General features: G+C 53.1%; 2 protein-coding genes across 16 annotated transcripts in view; one reads left to right on the top strand and one right to left on the bottom strand.

Moving 5' to 3' along the window:
• Window positions 1-9,107, top strand: part of SHF (Src homology 2 domain containing F) — a 56,831-nt gene extending 47,724 nt beyond the window's left edge. Inside the window, exons 8-11 of one of the 12 annotated variants that reach the window (XR_010151365.1) lie at window positions 72-679; window positions 1,734-1,833; window positions 5,263-5,818; window positions 6,759-7,062. The gene's annotated coding sequence lies outside the window, so the exon portion shown is untranslated. Of the gene's footprint in view, window positions 1-71; window positions 7,063-8,955 lie in introns of those variants that run through there. The other 11 variants (XR_010151364.1, XR_010151362.1, XR_008539569.2 and 8 more) reach the window with 11 other exon arrangements.
• The window catches only part of DUOX1 (dual oxidase 1), a 35,884-nt gene that overhangs the window by 12,259 nt on the left and 4,719 nt on the right, over window positions 1-18,906 (bottom strand). For all 4 annotated transcript variants that reach the window (XM_016928146.3, XM_001163225.5, XM_016928147.4 and 1 more), the window contains 21 exons: window positions 18,040-18,227; window positions 17,656-17,857; window positions 17,383-17,549; window positions 16,921-16,981; window positions 16,706-16,802; window positions 15,335-15,425; window positions 14,156-14,258; window positions 13,725-13,897; window positions 12,254-12,429; window positions 11,914-12,032; window positions 11,214-11,351; window positions 10,031-10,144; window positions 9,099-9,298; window positions 8,254-8,439; window positions 5,667-5,892; window positions 5,328-5,421; window positions 4,878-5,053; window positions 2,622-2,691; window positions 2,075-2,200; window positions 1,271-1,449; window positions 773-1,003 (listed from right to left, as the gene is read on the bottom strand). In XM_016928146.3, the coding sequence (XP_016783635.3) occupies window positions 773-1,003; window positions 1,271-1,449; window positions 2,075-2,200; window positions 2,622-2,691; window positions 4,878-5,053; window positions 5,328-5,421; window positions 5,667-5,892; window positions 8,254-8,439; window positions 9,099-9,298; window positions 10,031-10,144; window positions 11,214-11,351; window positions 11,914-12,032; window positions 12,254-12,429; window positions 13,725-13,897; window positions 14,156-14,258; window positions 15,335-15,425; window positions 16,706-16,802; window positions 16,921-16,981; window positions 17,383-17,549; window positions 17,656-17,857; window positions 18,040-18,227 (3,117 nt within the window). The remainder of the gene's footprint in view (window positions 1-772; window positions 1,004-1,270; window positions 1,450-2,074; window positions 2,201-2,621; window positions 2,692-4,877; window positions 5,054-5,327; window positions 5,422-5,666; window positions 5,893-8,253; window positions 8,440-9,098; window positions 9,299-10,030; window positions 10,145-11,213; window positions 11,352-11,913; window positions 12,033-12,253; window positions 12,430-13,724; window positions 13,898-14,155; window positions 14,259-15,334; window positions 15,426-16,705; window positions 16,803-16,920; window positions 16,982-17,382; window positions 17,550-17,655; window positions 17,858-18,039; window positions 18,228-18,906) is intronic.

Below are 18,906 nucleotides of genomic sequence, written 5' to 3'. Positions count from 1 at the left end.
GTGGGGGTCCCAAAGAAGTACCTTAGGAGTCTCGACTTCTGACCTCTTTTTTTTTTTTTTTTTTTTTTTAGATGGATTCTCACTCTGTTACCCAGGCTGGAGGGCAGTGGTGCGATCTCGGCTCACTGCAACCTCTGCCTCCCAGGTTCAAGCAATTCTCCTGCCTCAGCCTCCTGAGTAGCTGGGATTACCGGCATGTGCCACCACACCCAGCTGATTTTTGTATTTTTGGTAGAGACGGGGTTTCACCATGTTGGCCAGGCTGGTCTCGAACTCCTGAGCTCAAGTGATCCGCCCACCTCAGCTTCCCAAAGTGCTGGGATTAGGGGCATAAGCCGCCGCGCCGGCCTGGACTTCTGACCTCTAAACAATCACCTGGCCCTACCCAACACCCCACAGACACACCATCCATGTGCGCAACCATGTGAGTCTGAAATTACAGCATTAGAAGTTCACTCCTTTGCTTTCTCTCAGAGTCATGCTTTAAAACATAAAAATTGGGAGAATTGACACATTATGCACACTCATTCTGGGGTGTTAGAAACTTGTCAGCTGAGGCTGGTGAGGCGCCCTGGAAAGTGTGGGAAGAGGCACTTGGCAGTGACCAGCGACAGGCTCCCGGGCTTACTTCACACCCTGGCCCAGGCCAACTCCATCCTGATGGAGAAGGACATTAAAGGTAAGTGCCAGCAGACAGGGGGGCTCTCATAGGAGGGGAAGTCAGCGGGGGCGGGAGGCCCTGGAGAGCCTCCCAGGGACACCCAGGCCCTGCCTGTGAGGACGATGGCGGTGGAGGCAATGAGGCGATGGAAGTCCACGGCGGCGTCGAAGGGCACGTAGCGGTTGAGGAAGGTTTCTCGCAGGAAGGTGATGAGGTTGCGGCACATGGTGAGCAAGATATAGGAGAACATGAAAGAGATGCTGGCTGCTGTGCCCCGCGACAGGATGATTCCCACGCGGGTGGTGTCCGTGATGCCCGTGTGGTGTGCGGCAAAGGCGTAGTCTGTGGAGGGGGCCCAGGCAGGCAAGCGAGGGTCAGTGCAGAGGAGAGAGAGCTGGTTAGGGGCGGTAGGCCCTGGCCGGCTGCCACTCACAACAGGCCTCCCCCGCACAGTCTTCACTCAGACAGGCTCCACTTACCCTACCCAGGGCTGGCACTTATCGCAGGCCCCACCCCAGGGCTGTCCGTCACTCACAGTAGGCTCCACCCCCAGGGCGATCACTCATTGCAAGCCTAGGGACAGGGCTCGTGGTAAGTAAAGTCACTCACAGTAGGCCCTCTCCAGGAAAAGCCCCCCAGCGATGGCGTAGAACACGGCCACGCAGCCGATGTGGCGCCGGTAGTTCTCAATGAAGCGCTTGAACTGTTGCACCGTCTGGTGGAGACGGCTGCGTTGGAACTTCTCTCGGTGCGCCTCAGTGAACAGCAAGGGCTGGAATGACGTTACCCTGGGAGACAGGAAGCCTTAGCCTTTGGCACCCACCATCGGACCCAACGCTAGTGGGGCCCCACTTCACGGAGGTGAGCCGCCCAGAAGTGAGGGAAGCCCACTGCTTCCGAGAAAGAAACCTAGTTACCCTTGTGGAAGAAGGGTTCAGACCTCACCGCATCAGGCTATATTGCATTGCATAAGCAAGCTGGCAGTGGAGGGATGGCTTGGAGTGGTCATTTCTTCCCAGGGGATGCACTCCATCTACCTGTGTTCATTCACACTCAGTCCCTCTCCTTCCAGTCTGTAGCTCCCAACTCCCACCCGGCACCCATATTCAGCCTTTACTAGAGACTCAAAGGACACCTCTTCCATGAAGGCATCTCTGACCTCCCTGGCAGAGGTGAGTGTTTCCTTGAGTTCCAAAGCCCTTCGCTCTTACCACTATTAGAACAGTCATCAGTGGGATATTGAAATTATCAGTGTACCAGATTCTCTTCTTAGATTGTGATGTTCTTGGGCAAGGACTATTCACCCTGCCTATACCCACAATGTTTAGCACAGTGCCTGGCAGCAAGGAAAGGATGTTTATAAGCTGAAGGAATGGATGAACTGCCTGGGCTTAAGGGGAAGAGCAGACATACTTCTTGCCAAACCTCCGCCGAATCTCCTGGGGAGGGTCTGTGTCCATGGGGCACTGCAGTCTCTGAGGTGTCAACTCAGTCTCAATGTCGCTGCGGGAACAGCGGGCACTCACTCTGGGAGAGGGACTAAGACAAGAATGGTAAGAGATAGGATGCTGGCCATCTCAACCACTCGTTCCTCTGCTATCCTGGTCTGCCTCCAAATCCATTCTGCTGAGGAAGGATCAGAGCTGTCAGCAAGGGGACAGCAGGATTCCCACAGTCACCTATAGACAGAGTCTGATCTTGGGGGTCCTCGCTAAGGCTGCTGCATATGCCTTTACCCTTCACAAGGGCATCTGGGCCAGGCCGTAAGTGAGAGCGGAAATCCAGCAGGCTTTCTGCTTGCCCTGGCACAGGGCTGTGTCTGCCTAGAGAAAGGGGTGTCCTTTTCTAATTTGTTTGAAGGTGCTGCATGGGCTAGCGGTGGCCCTGATCCCAGCCATTCAGGGGAGAGAAATGGCAACTCCCCAACTCCTCCCCCCGACATTCCCAGATGGGGGCTCACCAGATCATATCCTGGCTGATGTAGGAGGCTCGCCGGCAGAGGTCCTTGATGACTTCAGGCACCTCCACCCCTGCAAAGCAGAGCCAGGCTAGGGAGCAGCTCAGGGTCCAGAGCCCAGGAAGACCTGGCTCAAACGCACAGCACTCCTACCATCCCATGCTCAGACACAGTAGACAGTCCCAGACCAATGGAGGCCCTGCTTTCGGGTGCTCCAACCTCAGCCCTTGTCCCCAATGGGAGCTGGACCCAGCCATAGGTGGGCAGGGAAAAGGCCTGAAAGAAAGTTGGCCAGGCAGGCTTCCCTAAAGTGTGTCCATCATCAGTCCCACTTCTGGGACTATGGGGTAGATTTCGGGAACTGTATATAACCTGCCTTCTGAGCCTGCTCTGCCATAAAAATTTGGCTTAAGATCCTCTAGCTTAAAACCTCCAAGAGCTAAATGTAGAATCTAGGTGGTAGGTATATGGGAGATCACACTACAGTTCTTTTTACTTTTCTGTGTTTGAAAATGTTCATAATAAAATATGCAGGAGAAAAGCTCTCCCAGGAGCCACCCCATTGTTCCTGTCTAGGCTGAGCACTGAAGGCAGGGCAGGACTAAGCTGCAAAGCCAAGTTCTTACAGGAGTCCTGGGAATCTCTGGGTTTCTTCCAAGTGCTGAACCAAGCCTGAAGATGACCCTGGTCTATAGTTGAGGTCAAAAGAAGATAAGCTGAACTATATTAAAATTAAATCAGAATGTTTAAAACAAAGTATTAGTGCCTGTACTCTCAAATGTTCCACAAACAGCAAATGTGGTAAAATGGTAACAAATAGCATATCTAGGTGAAAAGTGAAGGAACATCTCTTTTTTTGAGACAGAGTCTCTGTCGCCCAGGTTGGAGTGCAGTGGCACAATCTTGGCTCACTACAGCCTCTGCCTCCTGGTTCAAGCGATTCTTGTGCCTCAGCCTCTGGAGTACTTGGGACTACAGCCATGTGCCACCACACCTGGGTAATTTTTGTACTTTTTTAAATAGAGATGGGGTTTCTCTATGTTGGCCAGGCTGGTCTCAAACTCCTGACCTCAAGTGATCCTCCCACTTTGGCCTCCCAAAGTGCTGGGATTACAGGCATGAGCTATTGCACCTGGCCCTTTGTTCCTTTTCTTTAGTTTTAAAATCTTTAAAAAAAAAAAAATCTGGAGTCAACAACAATTAAAAGAAAACAATACTCAGTGCTAATCTTCCTCAATCCCCAAGCCTGGTTTTACCCTCCACCCCAGGTGTTGGATGTCCCTGGGACTCTGTGGTGTGGGCTCCCTTCCATGCACCTTCTTTGCCCCTGCCCTTAGGCTCAGGTGCCTGCTGCCCTGGTTGCCTGGGAAAGGTAAAAAGCTGCAGAATCAGGAGTGCTGGGTTCCTTCTCTTCCAGCTCTCCTTACCCCCAGGGGGAAGCCCTGACCAGAGGCTCATCTGTGTCTTATCTAACTTGCCCCTCTTCCCTGTGGAGGCTGCTCAGCCTACCCCTTCTCATAGTTCTGGGAGGGGCTGGGTTTGGTCTCAACATGCCCCAGTGAGAGTCCTAAGATGCAAAGATACCATAACAGCTCAGAGCAGGCCACAGACAGACCCTCCTGCCTGCTGCTTGCCCATTCCTCACTCTAACTCTAGCCCCCACCCACTTGAATCAGACACTGGTGGGGCAGGAAGTAGGGGGAAGGACAACAGAACTGGGTCTTCATGTATTCAGCAAACATTTACTGAGCACTCAGCCAGGAGATATAGTGGCAAAAAAACCCCCAAGAGATACCACCCCACCCCCACAAACAGACATCCCAGCTGAAGGAAGTATGGCCTGGGTAGGGCTGTAACAGGGAGACAGTCTCCCCCTGCCCTGGGCACCATGCACAGGGGGCTTTGGCAGGGAGCCAGGGGAAGCAGAGTTCCAATCACCATTTCCTACCCTATCCTGACCCTACCCACCCCACCAGCAGAGCTGCATTATGACTTTCCTGGGCCCTAGGCACTTTCACCTTTTTGGGTCCTTTCCTCCATAAAAATAAAAAATAATATTTTAAAATTATATTGTATAATTATGTTGATATAAAGAAAACTACAATCCAGATTGGATACATTATTACATATTACTACATTCATTTTTTTCTTCTGATTTTAACGGAAATTAAAACATTTCTGTGGACTCTTAAAAGTATGTGGGCATTGTGCCTACTATGCCTAACCAATGAGTCAGTGCTGCCTACCAGGCTGCCCCACCTTTGACACAGAGCTGCGTGAAGCGGAGCTCGCTATTGTGGTCCCGCAGCATGAAGTGAAAATCCTCCCATGTCAGCTCCTCCTTGTCCTGGAATCCCGACTCCCGGAACATGGACTCCACCACCTCAGCCAGCTGGGCCTTGGACAGGCAGTTGTTGGAGATCTCGATGAAGGATCTGGGGTTGGGGGAGAGGAACCATCCGGCCCTGACTGGGGCCTGCGACCCAGACACAGGACACACTGACTCCATCGCACCAAGTTCTCTGTGCCCATGTGGAGGGGCCCCGACTGGCCACATCCCAAGCCCCCTGCTAGTTGGAACAGCCTCTGGTTACATGGGTAAGGAGGAGGCCTCCTTCCTTGGCCCTTCTGCTCTCTCCTTCAGGTCCCATCTATTTGCCCTGGCATCCCTGCCCTGGCCCATTCTCCTGGCTGTCCCAGAGAACCAACCTCAGCATCCTGATGAACTCATCCTTGGAAATGAGGCCATTCCCATCAAAGTCGTACATGCGGAACATAAGGCGAGACTTTTCCTCAGGAGAGCCTGGGAGAGGGAGGACTCCATAAGGACAGCCCCCGCCTGCCTGCCTGAACCCCCAGGCTGGCCAAAAGGGGCCTCACACCAGTGTGATGACCCACTTCTGGACACAGCAAGGGTCGCTCTGCTTCCTGACCTCGGCCTGGGCACTTCTGGGCATCTGCCATGGCTGGAGACCTGGTCCCAGGGCTTCCCCACCTCCAACAGATCAGCCCCTGTCCAGCCTCTCCTATCATTCCCTCCTCCCTCACCTTTCATGAAGACCACCAGGATGTCCAGGAACTCTCGGAAGGACAGGTAGCCATTGCCATCCTTGTCAGCCAGAGAGAACATTGACTCCACAAACATGTCCTGGGGCTTGAGGCCCAGGGACTCGGCAAACTCGGCCCTGCTCAGCTCACAGGTCAGGGCCTCCTGCACCTTCTGGGAGGAGTCCAGGGGCAGGGTCCCTGCGTCAGCCTGGTTGATGTCCAGCACCTGCACTTGGGCAGAAGTAGAGGGAGGGAGAAGAGACAAGGCTTCCTTGACTTGAAGTTCAGCTGAGCCCTGTAGGAGCCACCTTTTGAGGTGTCTGCCCAGGACCCCCTCTGCTAGGAGGCCTTATGGTGGTGCCTGAGGCCATGTTTGTTCTACAGAACCCTGACCCTCTGCCTTAGCTGACTGGACAGGGAACTCACTTGGAATTAAGAAGTGTGAGGTCTGTCTTGACTTGAGCACAAGAAAGCTCAGAAAGTGTGGACCACTCTCTTCCTCCAAGTGCTCAGCCACTTAGAGATCAAGTAAGGCAAAGGCAGCCTAGGGGAGGAGTGGCCTCATTGGCTGACAGCTTTCCTTTTCTAGGTCCTTTCAGGCCAGGTTGATGTCCTCCCTTTGGAATTCCTGAGACATCTCTGTATTCTCAGAGTCAAGTGACGCTTTGTCAATGCTAGCTTATTGGGGTTTCTCTTATTTATGTGTAAAAAAAGTTTTAACTAAGACAAGGCTTCAGCTGGATTGAGGAAAAGCTGGGCTTGAGAAAGGGGAATTCTCATTATGGCCATCCCCAGCCCACCCAGAGGCTTCCCCAGTATGAGAGAACAGACAGTGAGGAAGCAGGCAGGCCACAGGCCACAGTACCTGTCTTTCCTGCCTGTCAAGTGAGGTGCCTACTCCAAGTCTGGTGATGGTTTCATGAGGTAAACCTTACAGCTTCAAACAAGGTGCTGTAGTGGGAAGAGCCTAGGGCTGGAGGCAAGAGACCTGGGTTCATGTCCCAACTCTGTCACCTGCTTGCTGAATGACCTCAGGCAAGTCTCTTCGGTTGCCTGGAATTCATTTCCTCATCTGCCCTACTTATCTCACAGGTTTATTGCGAGATCAACAAAAGTGGTTGTGTTGAAAATGTTCTGAAAGCTGAAATCACCGTGCAGATATGAGACACTGACAGCCACCCCCAGGATATATCAGCACCCTTCGTGTCTCAGCACAGGGAGTTCCCATAGCCCCGAAGGATCCTGAATGAGTGGAGATGCCCAGTCCTGCCTGGACTCTGGGAAGGAGTCACCCAGCTGAGGGTCCCTCTGTTCTTGTACATATTCAAATTCAACTTGTTTGTCCTCAAATGACTTTAAATCATGTTCCTGGCACAGAGTAAATGTCTGTTCAATGGATGCTTCTCTCATGAATCCTCTCCCCAACCACATGATCCTGCTTTTTCTCCTCAAACATTAATTTTTTTGCTCTTCCATGGAGCCCTCTTTTTAGTCCCTCCTGTTCCTTTCCTCTGAGCCAAAACTTGTCCAACTTTAAGTCCTTGCCAAATATCACCTCCACCATGATCTCACAGCAGGCTGAAGACTCACTGTCTTCTCTGAGCTCCCGGATTGCTGATTTCCTGAATCACTTTTGTAGCCTTCATTCTTTGCCAGTTATCTTCCTTTCTGTGCATGTTCCATCTCCCCAGTGGAAGGATAAGCTTCTTCAGTGGGCGAACCATGCTGTATTTATCTTTTTTTTTTTTTAATTGAGATGGAGTCTTACTCTGTTGCCCAGGCTGGAGTGCAGTGGTGCAATCTCGGCTCACTGCAACCTCTGCCTCCCAGGTTCAAGTGATTCTCCTGCCTCAGCCTCCCAAGTAGCTGGGATTACAGGCATCCGCCACCACACCCGGCTAATTTTTGTATTTTTAGTAGAGACGGGGTTTCGCCATGTTGGCCAGGCTGGTCTCAAACCCCTGACCTCAAGTGATCCACCTGCCCCGCCTCCCAAAGTGCTAGGATTACAGGTGTGAGCCACCGCACCTGACCCTATTTATCTTTATCTACCATGTTTCTCCACTCCACTACCCTGCTCCCAGGCTGCCTCTATTTTTGTGCCAGCTGTGGACTCAAGTCTCTGCATTTTTGTCTTGTTTCCCTATATCCTCCCAGTCTCTCTCAGAAGTCTGCAAGGTGGACATCAATGCCCCATGGAGGGCTCTGGCAGCTGCACTCCCCCAAGAAGGGGTGAACAATATCCCTTATGGTGCCCACACTGCTCTGGGTCTCTGCAGCCTTTGAGGCAGGCTGAGATGAGTGAGGATGGAAAGTCTGGGCAGCCCTGAGGAGAGCGATAAGCAACACATGCAGAGAAGCCCATTCCTGGGCATCCCCCCACTGGAGCCTCGTAGTTGGAGGTGGGGTTCAGATGGGGGCAGGGGCAACTCCTTATGATAAAGTCTGGTGATTCATCCAAAATTGCAATAGACTTGATTATAAGCTGAGAACTCTGGGCTTTGACTTCCCCTCGAGTCACCCCATGGCCTCATGCAGGTAAGGACACCACCACAGCATAAGGATTGATCTGGTCCCATGTACACACCTGGGAGAAAAGGTGCCTGAAAAAGGTCTCCAGGAGGTGGCTCCGCTGCTCCCGTGTCACAGCTGCTCTCATCAGCTCCTGCTCCCGCAGCTCCCACTCCTGGATGCTCAACCCGCTCTCCTTCAGAGCTCCCCGGAGATTTTCCACCAGCGCCTGCCGCTCTTCCTCCAAGTTAAACAGCAGCACCTAAGGGGGCAGCCCGAACAAAAGCAACCATTTGCCAAGGCCTCTTGAGGTTAGGCAGTTTATGTGGATTATGTCAGAGGGGCCACTGGGGTGGCCTTGAAAAAGGGATATTATATCTCCTTTTACAGAAGAGGAAAGGCGCTCAGTAGGGTTAAGTGACTTGCTTATAGGTGCAGAGTTTGGATTTAAAGGCACATGTACAAAGACATTCTTCCCTCTATTCCATACTGGAGAAGGCAGAGGAGGGCAGGAAGGCCAGAGGATGGAGGGGATCATGGGCCAGGCCTCTGATTTAGCTCTCCTCCAAAATCTCTAAAAATTCACTACATCCTGAGATAAGAGGACAGGGAAGAGGGCTTTGCTTCTTCCAAGGACACCCAGCTGGGACCTGACAGGTTGTCCTTAGAAAAGGAGGAGGCAGACTGTGGTTGCAAGAGTTAGGAGGAAACCATGGAGATTATGTCATCCAGCAGACCCGGAGCAGGATAAACATGTCCAAGTTTATCTCTCTATCAGGTACTCCACCCGGGAACAAGAAGCCAGACTCCTGCACAGTAACTATCATTTCCTGCCTCCTGACCCCATGCTTCTTCCCCTCCACCTGGCTGCCTCCCTGGCCTTGGCTGTGGACAAGGAGCCAGATGCCAGGTGAGCCATACCAGGTCATACTCCTTGGGGATCTTGAGCAGCAGAGTGCGGCGTCCACGGTTGCTGGACAGGACGAGGTTGACCTTCTGTGGAGGCTGCAGCTGGATGGTGCGGAGCACGGTGAGCCTGCCATCTACCACACGGATCTGCCCGGGCTGCAGGTACACAAGCACGGGCCGGCAGGGCTCCTTGTGGCCTTGCCATTCCAAAGCTAGGGGGAGAGAGACAGGGCTTCGTCAGCTGGGACCCATCAGAGGTACATTGGGAGGAAGAGGGCCAGCTCAGGGCTGAAATTAGATCGAGGCCTCCACAGTTCATTGTCCCCTTCTGGGGTACTGAGAGTCATTCCCTCCCTGAAAGCCTGGCTGTGCCTCTAGCCCCATGAAAAGAATAGTAACTATCATTTCCTGAATGTTTTCTATGTGCTCAATACTATACCAAGTGCTTTGCATGAATTATTTCATTTAATTATAAACCTGTGAGGTAGGTGCTATTATTATTGCTATTTTATGGATAAGAAAAAAAAGGTTTAGAGAGATTCAAAAATCTGCCTAAGGCCCAATAGCCCATAGTGGTGGTGGAACCAAGATTCCAATCCCAGTCTGACTCTGGACCTTCATTAACCACTTCTCTGTTGCCTGGAGTTCCAGCGTGAGATGCTACAAATCAGCAGTTCCCAGGGATTCGTAAGTCATAGTGACCCTGTAAGATCACTACAGGGTCTTACACTTACTCCCTGTAAGGCAAGGTCCAATGACTGCTGCACATGAGGAACTCTGGAGGCTGCAGGACTCCATGTCCAACTTCTGCTTAATGCCACTGTGGCCTTGCCTACAGTCCTAGAAAAGGGAGGCCTTTTCCTTAGGCTGCTGGGGTGGAGGTGGGTAGCTGTAGCGCTGAGCCATGTCCTCCCTACCACCACCCTGGCCAGCCCTTGACCTACCTTCCATGCCTCCCACGAGCTTCTCAGACACGATGCTCTGGCGGTCCTGGCCCTGGAGCCTCTTGAAATTTCTCATCCGGAGCCGGGCAACAATCCAGGCGCTGAGCAGGCTCACTGGGAGGGCAGAGGCAGGGGTTCAGGGAGACGTGGGGGTCTAGGGGATGGAAGCAGCTCCTTTCTCAGCTCCTTACCTGGCAATACCACCTATTGTCCCCACCTCCTAGGTCAGCTTGCTCAATTGTTTCAAATTGGGAAGGTCCCTGGGGGAAGCTGCTCTGCATCCCATGGGGAGCTTTGGGTAGCATCTAAGATACCCACCCTTCTTCCTCAGATTCCACCACTCACGTCCCTTCCTGGCCAGAGACTAAGTCCAGAGTCCTTGTGTCAGAGACTAGACTCACCCCACCAGGCTGCTAGCTGACCCACACACAGCCTTGCCAAAGACTAAGCCCCAAGCCCTCACTCCAGCGACTATGTCTGCCCCAGCCTGCTCTTCCTCCCTTCCTCCCTTCCTTCCTTCCTTCCTTCTTTCCTTCCTTCCATTCTCTCTCTCTCTCTTTCTTTCTTTTTTTGACAGAGTTTTGCTCTTGTTGCCCAGGCTGGAGTGCAATGGCGCGATCTAAGCTCACCGCAACCTCTGCCTCCCAGATTCAATTGATTCTCCTGCCTCAGCCTCCCGAGTAGCTGGGATTACAGGCATGCGCCACCATGCCCGGCTAATTTTGTATTTTTAGTAGAGACATGGTTTCTCCATGTTGATCAGGCTGGTCTCAAACTCCTGACCTCAGGTGATCCGCCTGCCTCGGCCTCTCAAAGTGCTGGGATTACAGGCATGAGCCACCGCGCCCCGTCTTAGCCCTTGTTCTTAAACAGGGATTTGCCTCTGACAGTCCTCTAGGCTCAGGCCTGCAAAAAGCTGTGGATTATAGATTCTCCCTGGCTCCTGACCAATGCTGGGCCCTGGGGGGAGTCCCAGGAAAACAGGGAGGCAATTCTCCCTGGAGTTGACTTCTCTGCAGGTCAGACACTTCTCTTGTCCCTTCCTCCTCTAATGTTTCATTCTCCTACCCAAAGGGACCATGCTCTGTGTGGTTTGCGTGGTTTGTTGTCATTAGTGGAACCACCCAAACTGCATCCCCTAGCTTGCATCTCTCACCCCACCCCACTCTGTCCATCATTTTACCCAAAGGGAAGCAGCAGAGGGTCCCGATGGTGACCCCGAAGCCAAATCCACTGCCCTCAAAATAGTCACGAACAACAGAGGGAGCACATGCTGGCAGGCCTTCAGTGCTGAGCTGTCTCGGCTGCGGACAGGGGTCTCCTGGGAAGGCAGAGGAAGCCAGCGTCCTGGGTGCTGGGCCACAGGTGCTGGCACAGGATCACGGAGGAGGTTAGGGTGGCAGAAAGGGGGTGGGGGCACTCTGGGTAGCTGAGGGGAAGGGGCTGCCTTGGGTAACAAGTGGGGTAAAAAATGAATCCCAACCTCCATCTCTCCCTCACACACAGAAGTGTACACACACACACACACACACACACACACACGCTTCCCTCACTGCTGTAGGGTTGGGATATCCTCACTGCACTGAGCCCTCCTAATATTATACCTAGCCCCAGCTCCATCTCAGCCGAATGTGAACCTCCTCACCAGCCCTCTCTGAGTCTCAGTTCTGCCCTCACTCAGCACTTCCTGGAGTTCTGCAGAGGGGACCCTACACAGCTGCAAGTGGTGGCCCTGGCACCTGGAGTTCCCAAGGGCAGAACCACAGCTCACTCTCCTCTTGGAGCACAGAGATTGACGTTCAGCCACATTGAGCCAAGCCCAGAGCTGAAGAGGGACGAGGCTCCAGACCCACCACTCCTCCAGCCACCCCTTGGCCACTCACCTTTATGCCAGACAAAGACATTGGGCTGCAGAGCACTGGGGTCAATGTTGATAACAGCGACCAGCACGTCCTGCAGGGTGGTATTTCGGATTTCTTCAATCTCCTTCTTGGAGAACAGCCTAAGTTGGAGTAAGTAGAAGTCACTGGGATGGGAAGGGGATGCAGGCCTCCAGCAACCCCAGGCCCAAGGACCCAGGTGAGAAAAGAGACCCAGAGGTGTTGGGAAGGGGGTGGTGGGCTGGCTTGGAATCAAGGGCTCATGGGGGCTGTCTAAGGCCAGAAAGAGGGTCTGGGGCCCAGGCCGAGGTAGAGCCTGAGGCGGAGGCCCAGCACGCCTTACCCATTCCTGGTGTTCTCAAACCAGTAGCGGTCACCATCCCGTAGCCGCACAAATTGTTCAAGGACGATGGTGCTGAACAGAGGTCCAGGGTCCCGGTGGCTCTCCAGGAGTCCCCCAGGGAGCAGCTCTAGCCAGGATAAGTCCTGGTTGTACAGGGCAGCTGTGGCCTCCAGTACCTGGAACCAAGAAGGGGCAGAAGTAAGAGAAAGGACACGGCACCCACCCTAAGGCAAAGAGGTGGCTTCCAGGGATTAGCCCCAGGGATGATAATAATAAATGACAGTAACAGTAACTCACTCCTATACAGTGCTTATTATGCCCTAGGCACTTCTCTGAGTGTTTCACATAAGTGAACTCCATTTATGGGAACCCTCTCACACATTCAGCTGCCTATTTTATAAAGTAATAAAACAGCCAGCCAATCCTCATTCATAACTTGTTCTTGAAAAGGTATGAAAGTTGAAGGGACAAAATCAGAATGTGCAAAAGTTGAATGGCAGAATGATGTGTTATAAAAGGTTTCTATTCTTTAGAACTAAAATTTTTTTTAATCAAATGCCTGATTATATATTGCCTTTTGGAGACAGTTTTCAAAAACATATCACCAGCATTTTCTACCTGACCTTTATTTTAGTTTTCTTTTCTCCACAGTGTAAATAGCACTTGACCAGCTTAATTCCACTGAGGCCCATTTGAAGCTAAAGATTTGCTACTTTTGGTATGCCTGGTGGTTCCTATCTATATATTGATTTTATAAAGTTTACGAGCCCCCATGCTCATATCACTTCTTTATTGGCCTTTCAAATCTCCACTTTCCAATAATTTTATAAAATAGTAAGGGCAAAATGCAATAGAATAGGCACACAACTGTAGAAACACTGCTGTGTCAAGATGGTAAGGTATCCCAATCTGGTCTCTTGGCTAGCAGCTGAACAGGACCCCTGTTCAGCACCATGATCCTTGACCAATTTGTGTGGCTGCGGGATGGTGACCACTACTGGTTTGAGAACACCAGGAATGGGTAAGGCATGCTGGGCCTCCGCCTCAGGCTCTACCTTGGCCTGGGCCACCAGTCCAGGTGGTAGCTCAGGGTGTAACAGCTGACTTCTGAAAGGTGGCTTAAACATCAGTGCAAGAAAGCACAGATTGTTCCTAAGTCAAGGACCTTCTATACCCACTCAGGAGGGTGGAGAGAACAGTAAATAAGATAGTGCCTATTAAGTGCCTAGCAAACAATAGATGCTTAATACACGCTTGCTGGATCTGAATAATCCGAGTGCAAAGCCAAATCTTGCTGGTCTGGTAATCTTCATCCTGATATGTAATATTGGGAAAAGTGATCTGGGTAAGCCCTGCCCCTCCCATTAGGTGCTTGTCTCTTGTGCTCAAGTTTCACTGCCTATCTTCCATGTCTCAGGCCCACGTGCCTTGTCCCTCCCACCCTACCCTCTGGGTCCTGACCCCTCCTCACAGTGTCATTGCTCCGGGAGAGTGCAGGGTTGATGTCCTGCCAGCGGGTAATGGGAGACAAGCCCAGTGCTGCCCTGGCCTTGGTGTAAGAGGGCAGGCCCAGATCCCGGCCCCGCTGCAGGCAGCTGGCCAGGTGGTCTGTGCGGGAAAACTTCAGTGGCCCAGGCCAGAAATCTGGAGACAAGATACCAGACAGTCTGAGGGAGCTCAGGGCCACCACAGCAGTCTCCAGTCCAGGCCCCAGGCTCCAACCAGCCCCAGGAGACTTGAGCCAGAAGGAGCCATGGTCAGCATGTCAGAAGCTCTTTCATCAGTGAGTGCAGTGCAGGCTCCCAGCCCCAGGCACCCCCTCATACCTGGTCCTGGAAGTCCAGCTGAGCCTCTTCCCAGAGGCCAGGAGTTCACAACCTGCAGGGACAGCCCCAGACTCACCCCGCACATCTTCAACCAACACATGGTCCTCTCGCTCTGCGATCTGGGAGGCCATGCCCAGCAGCAGTGCATCCACATCTTCAGCACTTTGTAGGCTTGGGTGCTTTATAGGTTGGGGGTGGGGAGGAGAGGGGTGTGGTTAATGGGGTCAGAAGTTAGACAGCCAGGCTCCCTCCACACCATCATCCTTATCCCTGAGCCCACCCAGTCCTGCTGTTTGCTCCCAAACCGGTGGGACATTCCTCTTCTGCAGGTTGATTCCCCACTCAGGGTGAGGGGTGTCCCCATCCAAAGTCAGTGCTGCCTGACAGAGGTCTATACAAGCACAAGGGATCTTAAAATTTTACTTTGACCTTGGGATACTTGAGTGTGTGTTGTATGGTTGGCATACATACAACCATGTGTGTATTGGCAAAGTCACTAGAAGATCTAGGTCTTAGTCCTCTGTTACTAACCAGCTGTATGACCTTGGGCAAGTCACAGGCCCTCTCTGAACTCAGTTTCCTTCCCTTAATAAAAAGGGACTCTGATGAGGGGGACACTGAGGCCTCTTTCCACTCAGCTCCAGGGCTCTGATTCTATGGCTTCTTTTTTCTTCCTCCCCACTCCCTTCCCCTTAGTAAACACTTTACACAAAGTATCTCATTTTGCTTTAAATTCACAATCAATGTTCTTCACCCATGCTGGCCTGATTTGGACAGATGGACAATCCCCAATAATCTCTAAGAACCCCTGCTTCCCTCCCCACCCCCCTCACACATACGCATTCACACACTGCCCGGGATATGTGTCTAATGGGATGTTTCCTTGGGGCAAGTGAGACTAGTTGGGGTACTCCAAGGCCTACAGGACGCCCAAAGCTGTCGAAGGAGAGGGAAAACGTGAGAGGGAGCAACAAAGGCGGAACCATACCTGCACAGGTCCCACTGGCTCTCCCACAGCCCTGAGGTTGGGGTGGTGGGTTGGCTTTTGGCCATGTTCAGCTACCTGGTCACCTCAGACTTTGTAGGGGAGATGCCTGAGGTCCTCCAGGCTGCCTCCCACCCCAGCCTATCCCAGCTACCTGCGTCAGCCTTACTGCCCACTTTCACCATGCACTCACACACACACACACATACACACACACACATAAGCATGCACACACACACATCCACCACATATGTGGCCCCCAGCTCGGACCTCACGGCTCCAGTAGCTGTTGCAGACCCGGAGAGCTCTGGAGACACTTGAGTTCCGATTGATGACCCCCTGGAAGTGGCAGCTGGCATTTCTGAAATGCAAGGAGCAGGGAGATGGTGATTGAGATAATGGGGTTATAATGTCAGGCATCAGTTCTGGTCTCTGAGGTGGTATCCAGGGACCCCAGGCCATCGTCTTTCCGAGGTGGTGTGTGGTTCGGACCTTAGCACATCCTGGAGGATCTGACTTTTGGAAGGTCCCATCTACAACATCAGACCAAATATCTAAAATGTACTCATAGCTCATTAACACACACACTCTCTCTCTGACTCTCTCTCAATATATGTATATACACACACATATAAAATATATCTATATACACAGTTATATGTACAATATATGTGTACATATATACCTATTTAAAGGATTCAAAAATTGTTCTTTTGAAACTACTTGTCTATGAATAACTCAATTGTCTATTTCTCAGACATCATCAGGCATACCCCAAAGATTATTCCAGAGTAAATCTAATCTATGAATTGTTTTAAATTATAAAGCAATTGTAAAAATATAAATGGACATGCTTTGTTTCATATACATATACATTATTTAAATATGTGTCTTTTTTTTTTTTTTTTTTTGAGATGGAGTTTCACTCTTGTTGTCCAGGCCGGAGTGCAATGACACGATCTTGGCTCACCGCAACCTCCGCCTTCTGGGTTCAAGCGATTCTTCTGCCTCAGCCTCCCGAGTAGCTGGGATTACAGGCATGCACCACCATGCCCGACTAATTTTTTTTTTTTTTTTTTTTAGTAGAGACGAGGTTTCTGCATGTTGGTCAGGCTGGTCTCTAACTCCCGACCTCAGGTGAACCACCCACCTCTGCCTCCCAAAGTGCTGGGGTTACAGGCGTGAGCCACTGCTCCCGGCCTATGTCTTTTTAAAGTTCCCTTTTCATTACTTTGAAGCCAATATTTTCCTTCAGATTGCACACATTTTAGAACCCTCTGCCCCCAAAAGGTTGCAGGCCCTGGGCTCTGTGATTATAGCTAAAAATGTCCCCAGTGTAGTGTCAAGACATGAGGTTTAGACCAGTGGACTTTGTGACACCCTCTGAACCTTTATTACTCTATATTTAATGGTGGGGGGGAGGGTAATATCTACACCAGCAGCAGGAGAATGGAAGTAAAAATACTTAAAAACCACAGTGATATATCTTTTAAAACAATTGTTTTCTTCCCCTCTCTATCGGTCTTTCCCTTGGGGACACTTCAGACTGATAATCCTGTACAGAGGGCTCCTGAGGGCAGATTTTCCTCAGTTGACAGCCCCATCCCTCCCAGCACACACACCTTTGAGCCCCTCCCTCACCTCATGTAGACGCCAGGGGGCACCATGGTGGACAGGAACTGCTCAGAGGCCGCCACGAACTCTGAGGAGATGCTGGGGTCCAGAAATGGCCGGTATCCTGGGGAAATAGGAGAAGAGAGGACAGAAGAATTTAGCCCTAAAATCCCCAACGTAGTCCCCACCCCACCCCGCAAGACACACGCAAGCCCTCCCATCCTCCTTCCCCGCTCCCTCACCTGTATACTCCGGGGGTGTTTTCTGCAGGAAGCTGGGCAGCCACTCATACACAGCGATGTTCTGAGGGGCAGAGAGGGGCGAGGGGAGGCACGAGTTGGATGGGGAGGGACCTGGAAGGGTCTGAGCCCAAGGACGGCTTCCGTGTGGAGATGAGGACCAGCCAGGGTCAGTCATGGGAGAAGCAACTCAGACAGGAGCAGTGTGAGGCCTGTCCCCATAAGGAACCAGGGGATTTGAGGGAGTGGGGGGTGGGGAGGTGATAAATAATCATCACCAGCCAGATTTCTCCTATAAACAGCGCGTGCCTCCCTATCATTTACAGGGGCTTCCCTGGACCTCGGCTGTCTGGGGAGGGGTTTCTGGGTGGCGGTTGTCCACAGATGGGGAGCTCCGTGGGGCAGCGGAGTCTCCCGTGGGCTTGCACGCGGAAGGGAGGACGTCGCGGGGCGCGGACGGCTGACCTGGTAGGTGGCGATGACCCTCTTGCGTGCGTGCTGGAACAGCTCCTCGTCCTCCCAGTCTGGGTGCTGGCGGGCCAGCCTCTGCGCCCACAGGTTGTGGTAGCGGAACCAGAGCAGGCCCAGCGCCTGCAGGAAGGGTTCCCGGTTCCCTCTCTCTGCCCCGAAGGCTGCATCCGACGTGGGGGCGCAGGGGAGGAGATGAGCGGTAGCGTGATCGGGGGAGCCCACACTCGCAGACCCCCAGCCGGCCCCGTCCCGTCCCTGTGGCCTCACCGTACAGCCCCCGGGGCCCGTTCTGCCCGGTGGCGGGGTCGGGCGCCGCCCACATGAGCAGGGGGTTCTGCGAGTCTCGGGGGAAAGCGGGGTCGGGCGCCGACGCCAGCTGTCCCCCCGAGAAGCTCCGCAGCGCGTCGCTCCAGGAGTGCGAGGAGCCATAGATGGCGCTGCCGTCCAGCCAGCCCGTCACCTGGTTGGCCTGCGGGGCACGCGGCGGGTGAGCCCGGGTCGATGGGCGGCGGCGAGCTAGGGAAGGCCGGGGCCCGGAGGGTGTCCGCGGCTGGGGAGTGGGCGCCTCTCCCCTCCAGGCCCTGCCAGGCCCGAAGCCCAGGTCCCACCTGGCTGGGGTGCGGTCCCTTCCCGCCGCCTTCCCCGCCTCACCGGGTCCCGGGGATTGCTGGGACTCCGTCCGGTCTCGGGGTCCCAGCGGCTTCTCTGGAAGGGCAGCACCACGTCCCCGTGCTGGTCGGGGTCGAACATGGGGTCTCCGGGCGGGATGCGAATGTTGAGGAACTCGGCGGGGCAGCCGGGAGTTTCCACGCTCACCAGGTCTGAGAGCACGTGATAGCCTGCGGGCAGTGCAGGAGGGGGTGCTAGGGCAAGCAGAGGGCCACTTTCCTTCTTACCCTAGGTATCCAGTTTCCTTCCCTCCCCTGAAGCTTCAAAAGACTCAGCAGCCATTATGGGCAAGTCCAAGCCTTGACCTTAGGCACTCCCTCCCAGTTGTTTGTCTCTTCTGTCCCTCTGTGCCTACACCTGATCCAAGCTGTTGTCGTTGACAGTTTGGCTTTCTCCTTGGTAACTGGGAGGTGCCCTGTGAGTGTGCCTAGGCAAACGGGCTGGCAGCACCAGCTCCAAAACGCAGCAGGAGCCAGGCATTCCTGATGGACCAGCCACCAATCCTGTCACTGGGGTCAAGCCATCCTAGCACCCCCACTTTGACTTCCCCTCAGTCCACTCTGCCAGAATCAGAACCCTGCCCTGAGCCTGTCCTAGAAGCCATGGGGCAATGCCTAAGAACAGGGTCCCACGGAGAGGCCCTCCCAGATTATTTTCATGTTTCTGCCTCTACCAGCCCCTTACCCCCACCAACAACCCAACGAGGAGGGATGCCCCTTTTCCCTAACCCCACCCCTCATCTTTCTGTGTGGGGCAGATTTCTGCCTCCCCAACCAGAGTTCACTTCAGCATGGATCCTCTCTCCACCTGCTTCTACCCCTACCATACCCCACTGCCTCCTCCACCTCT

The sequence above is a fragment of the Pan troglodytes genome, chromosome 16, assembly GCF_028858775.2.
Source record: "Pan troglodytes isolate AG18354 chromosome 16, NHGRI_mPanTro3-v2.0_pri, whole genome shotgun sequence".
Taxonomy (NCBI): Eukaryota; Metazoa; Chordata; class Mammalia; order Primates; family Hominidae; genus Pan; species Pan troglodytes.
Note: the sequence above shows the minus strand (reverse complement) of the source record. Positions and strands in the feature narration are given on the sequence as shown.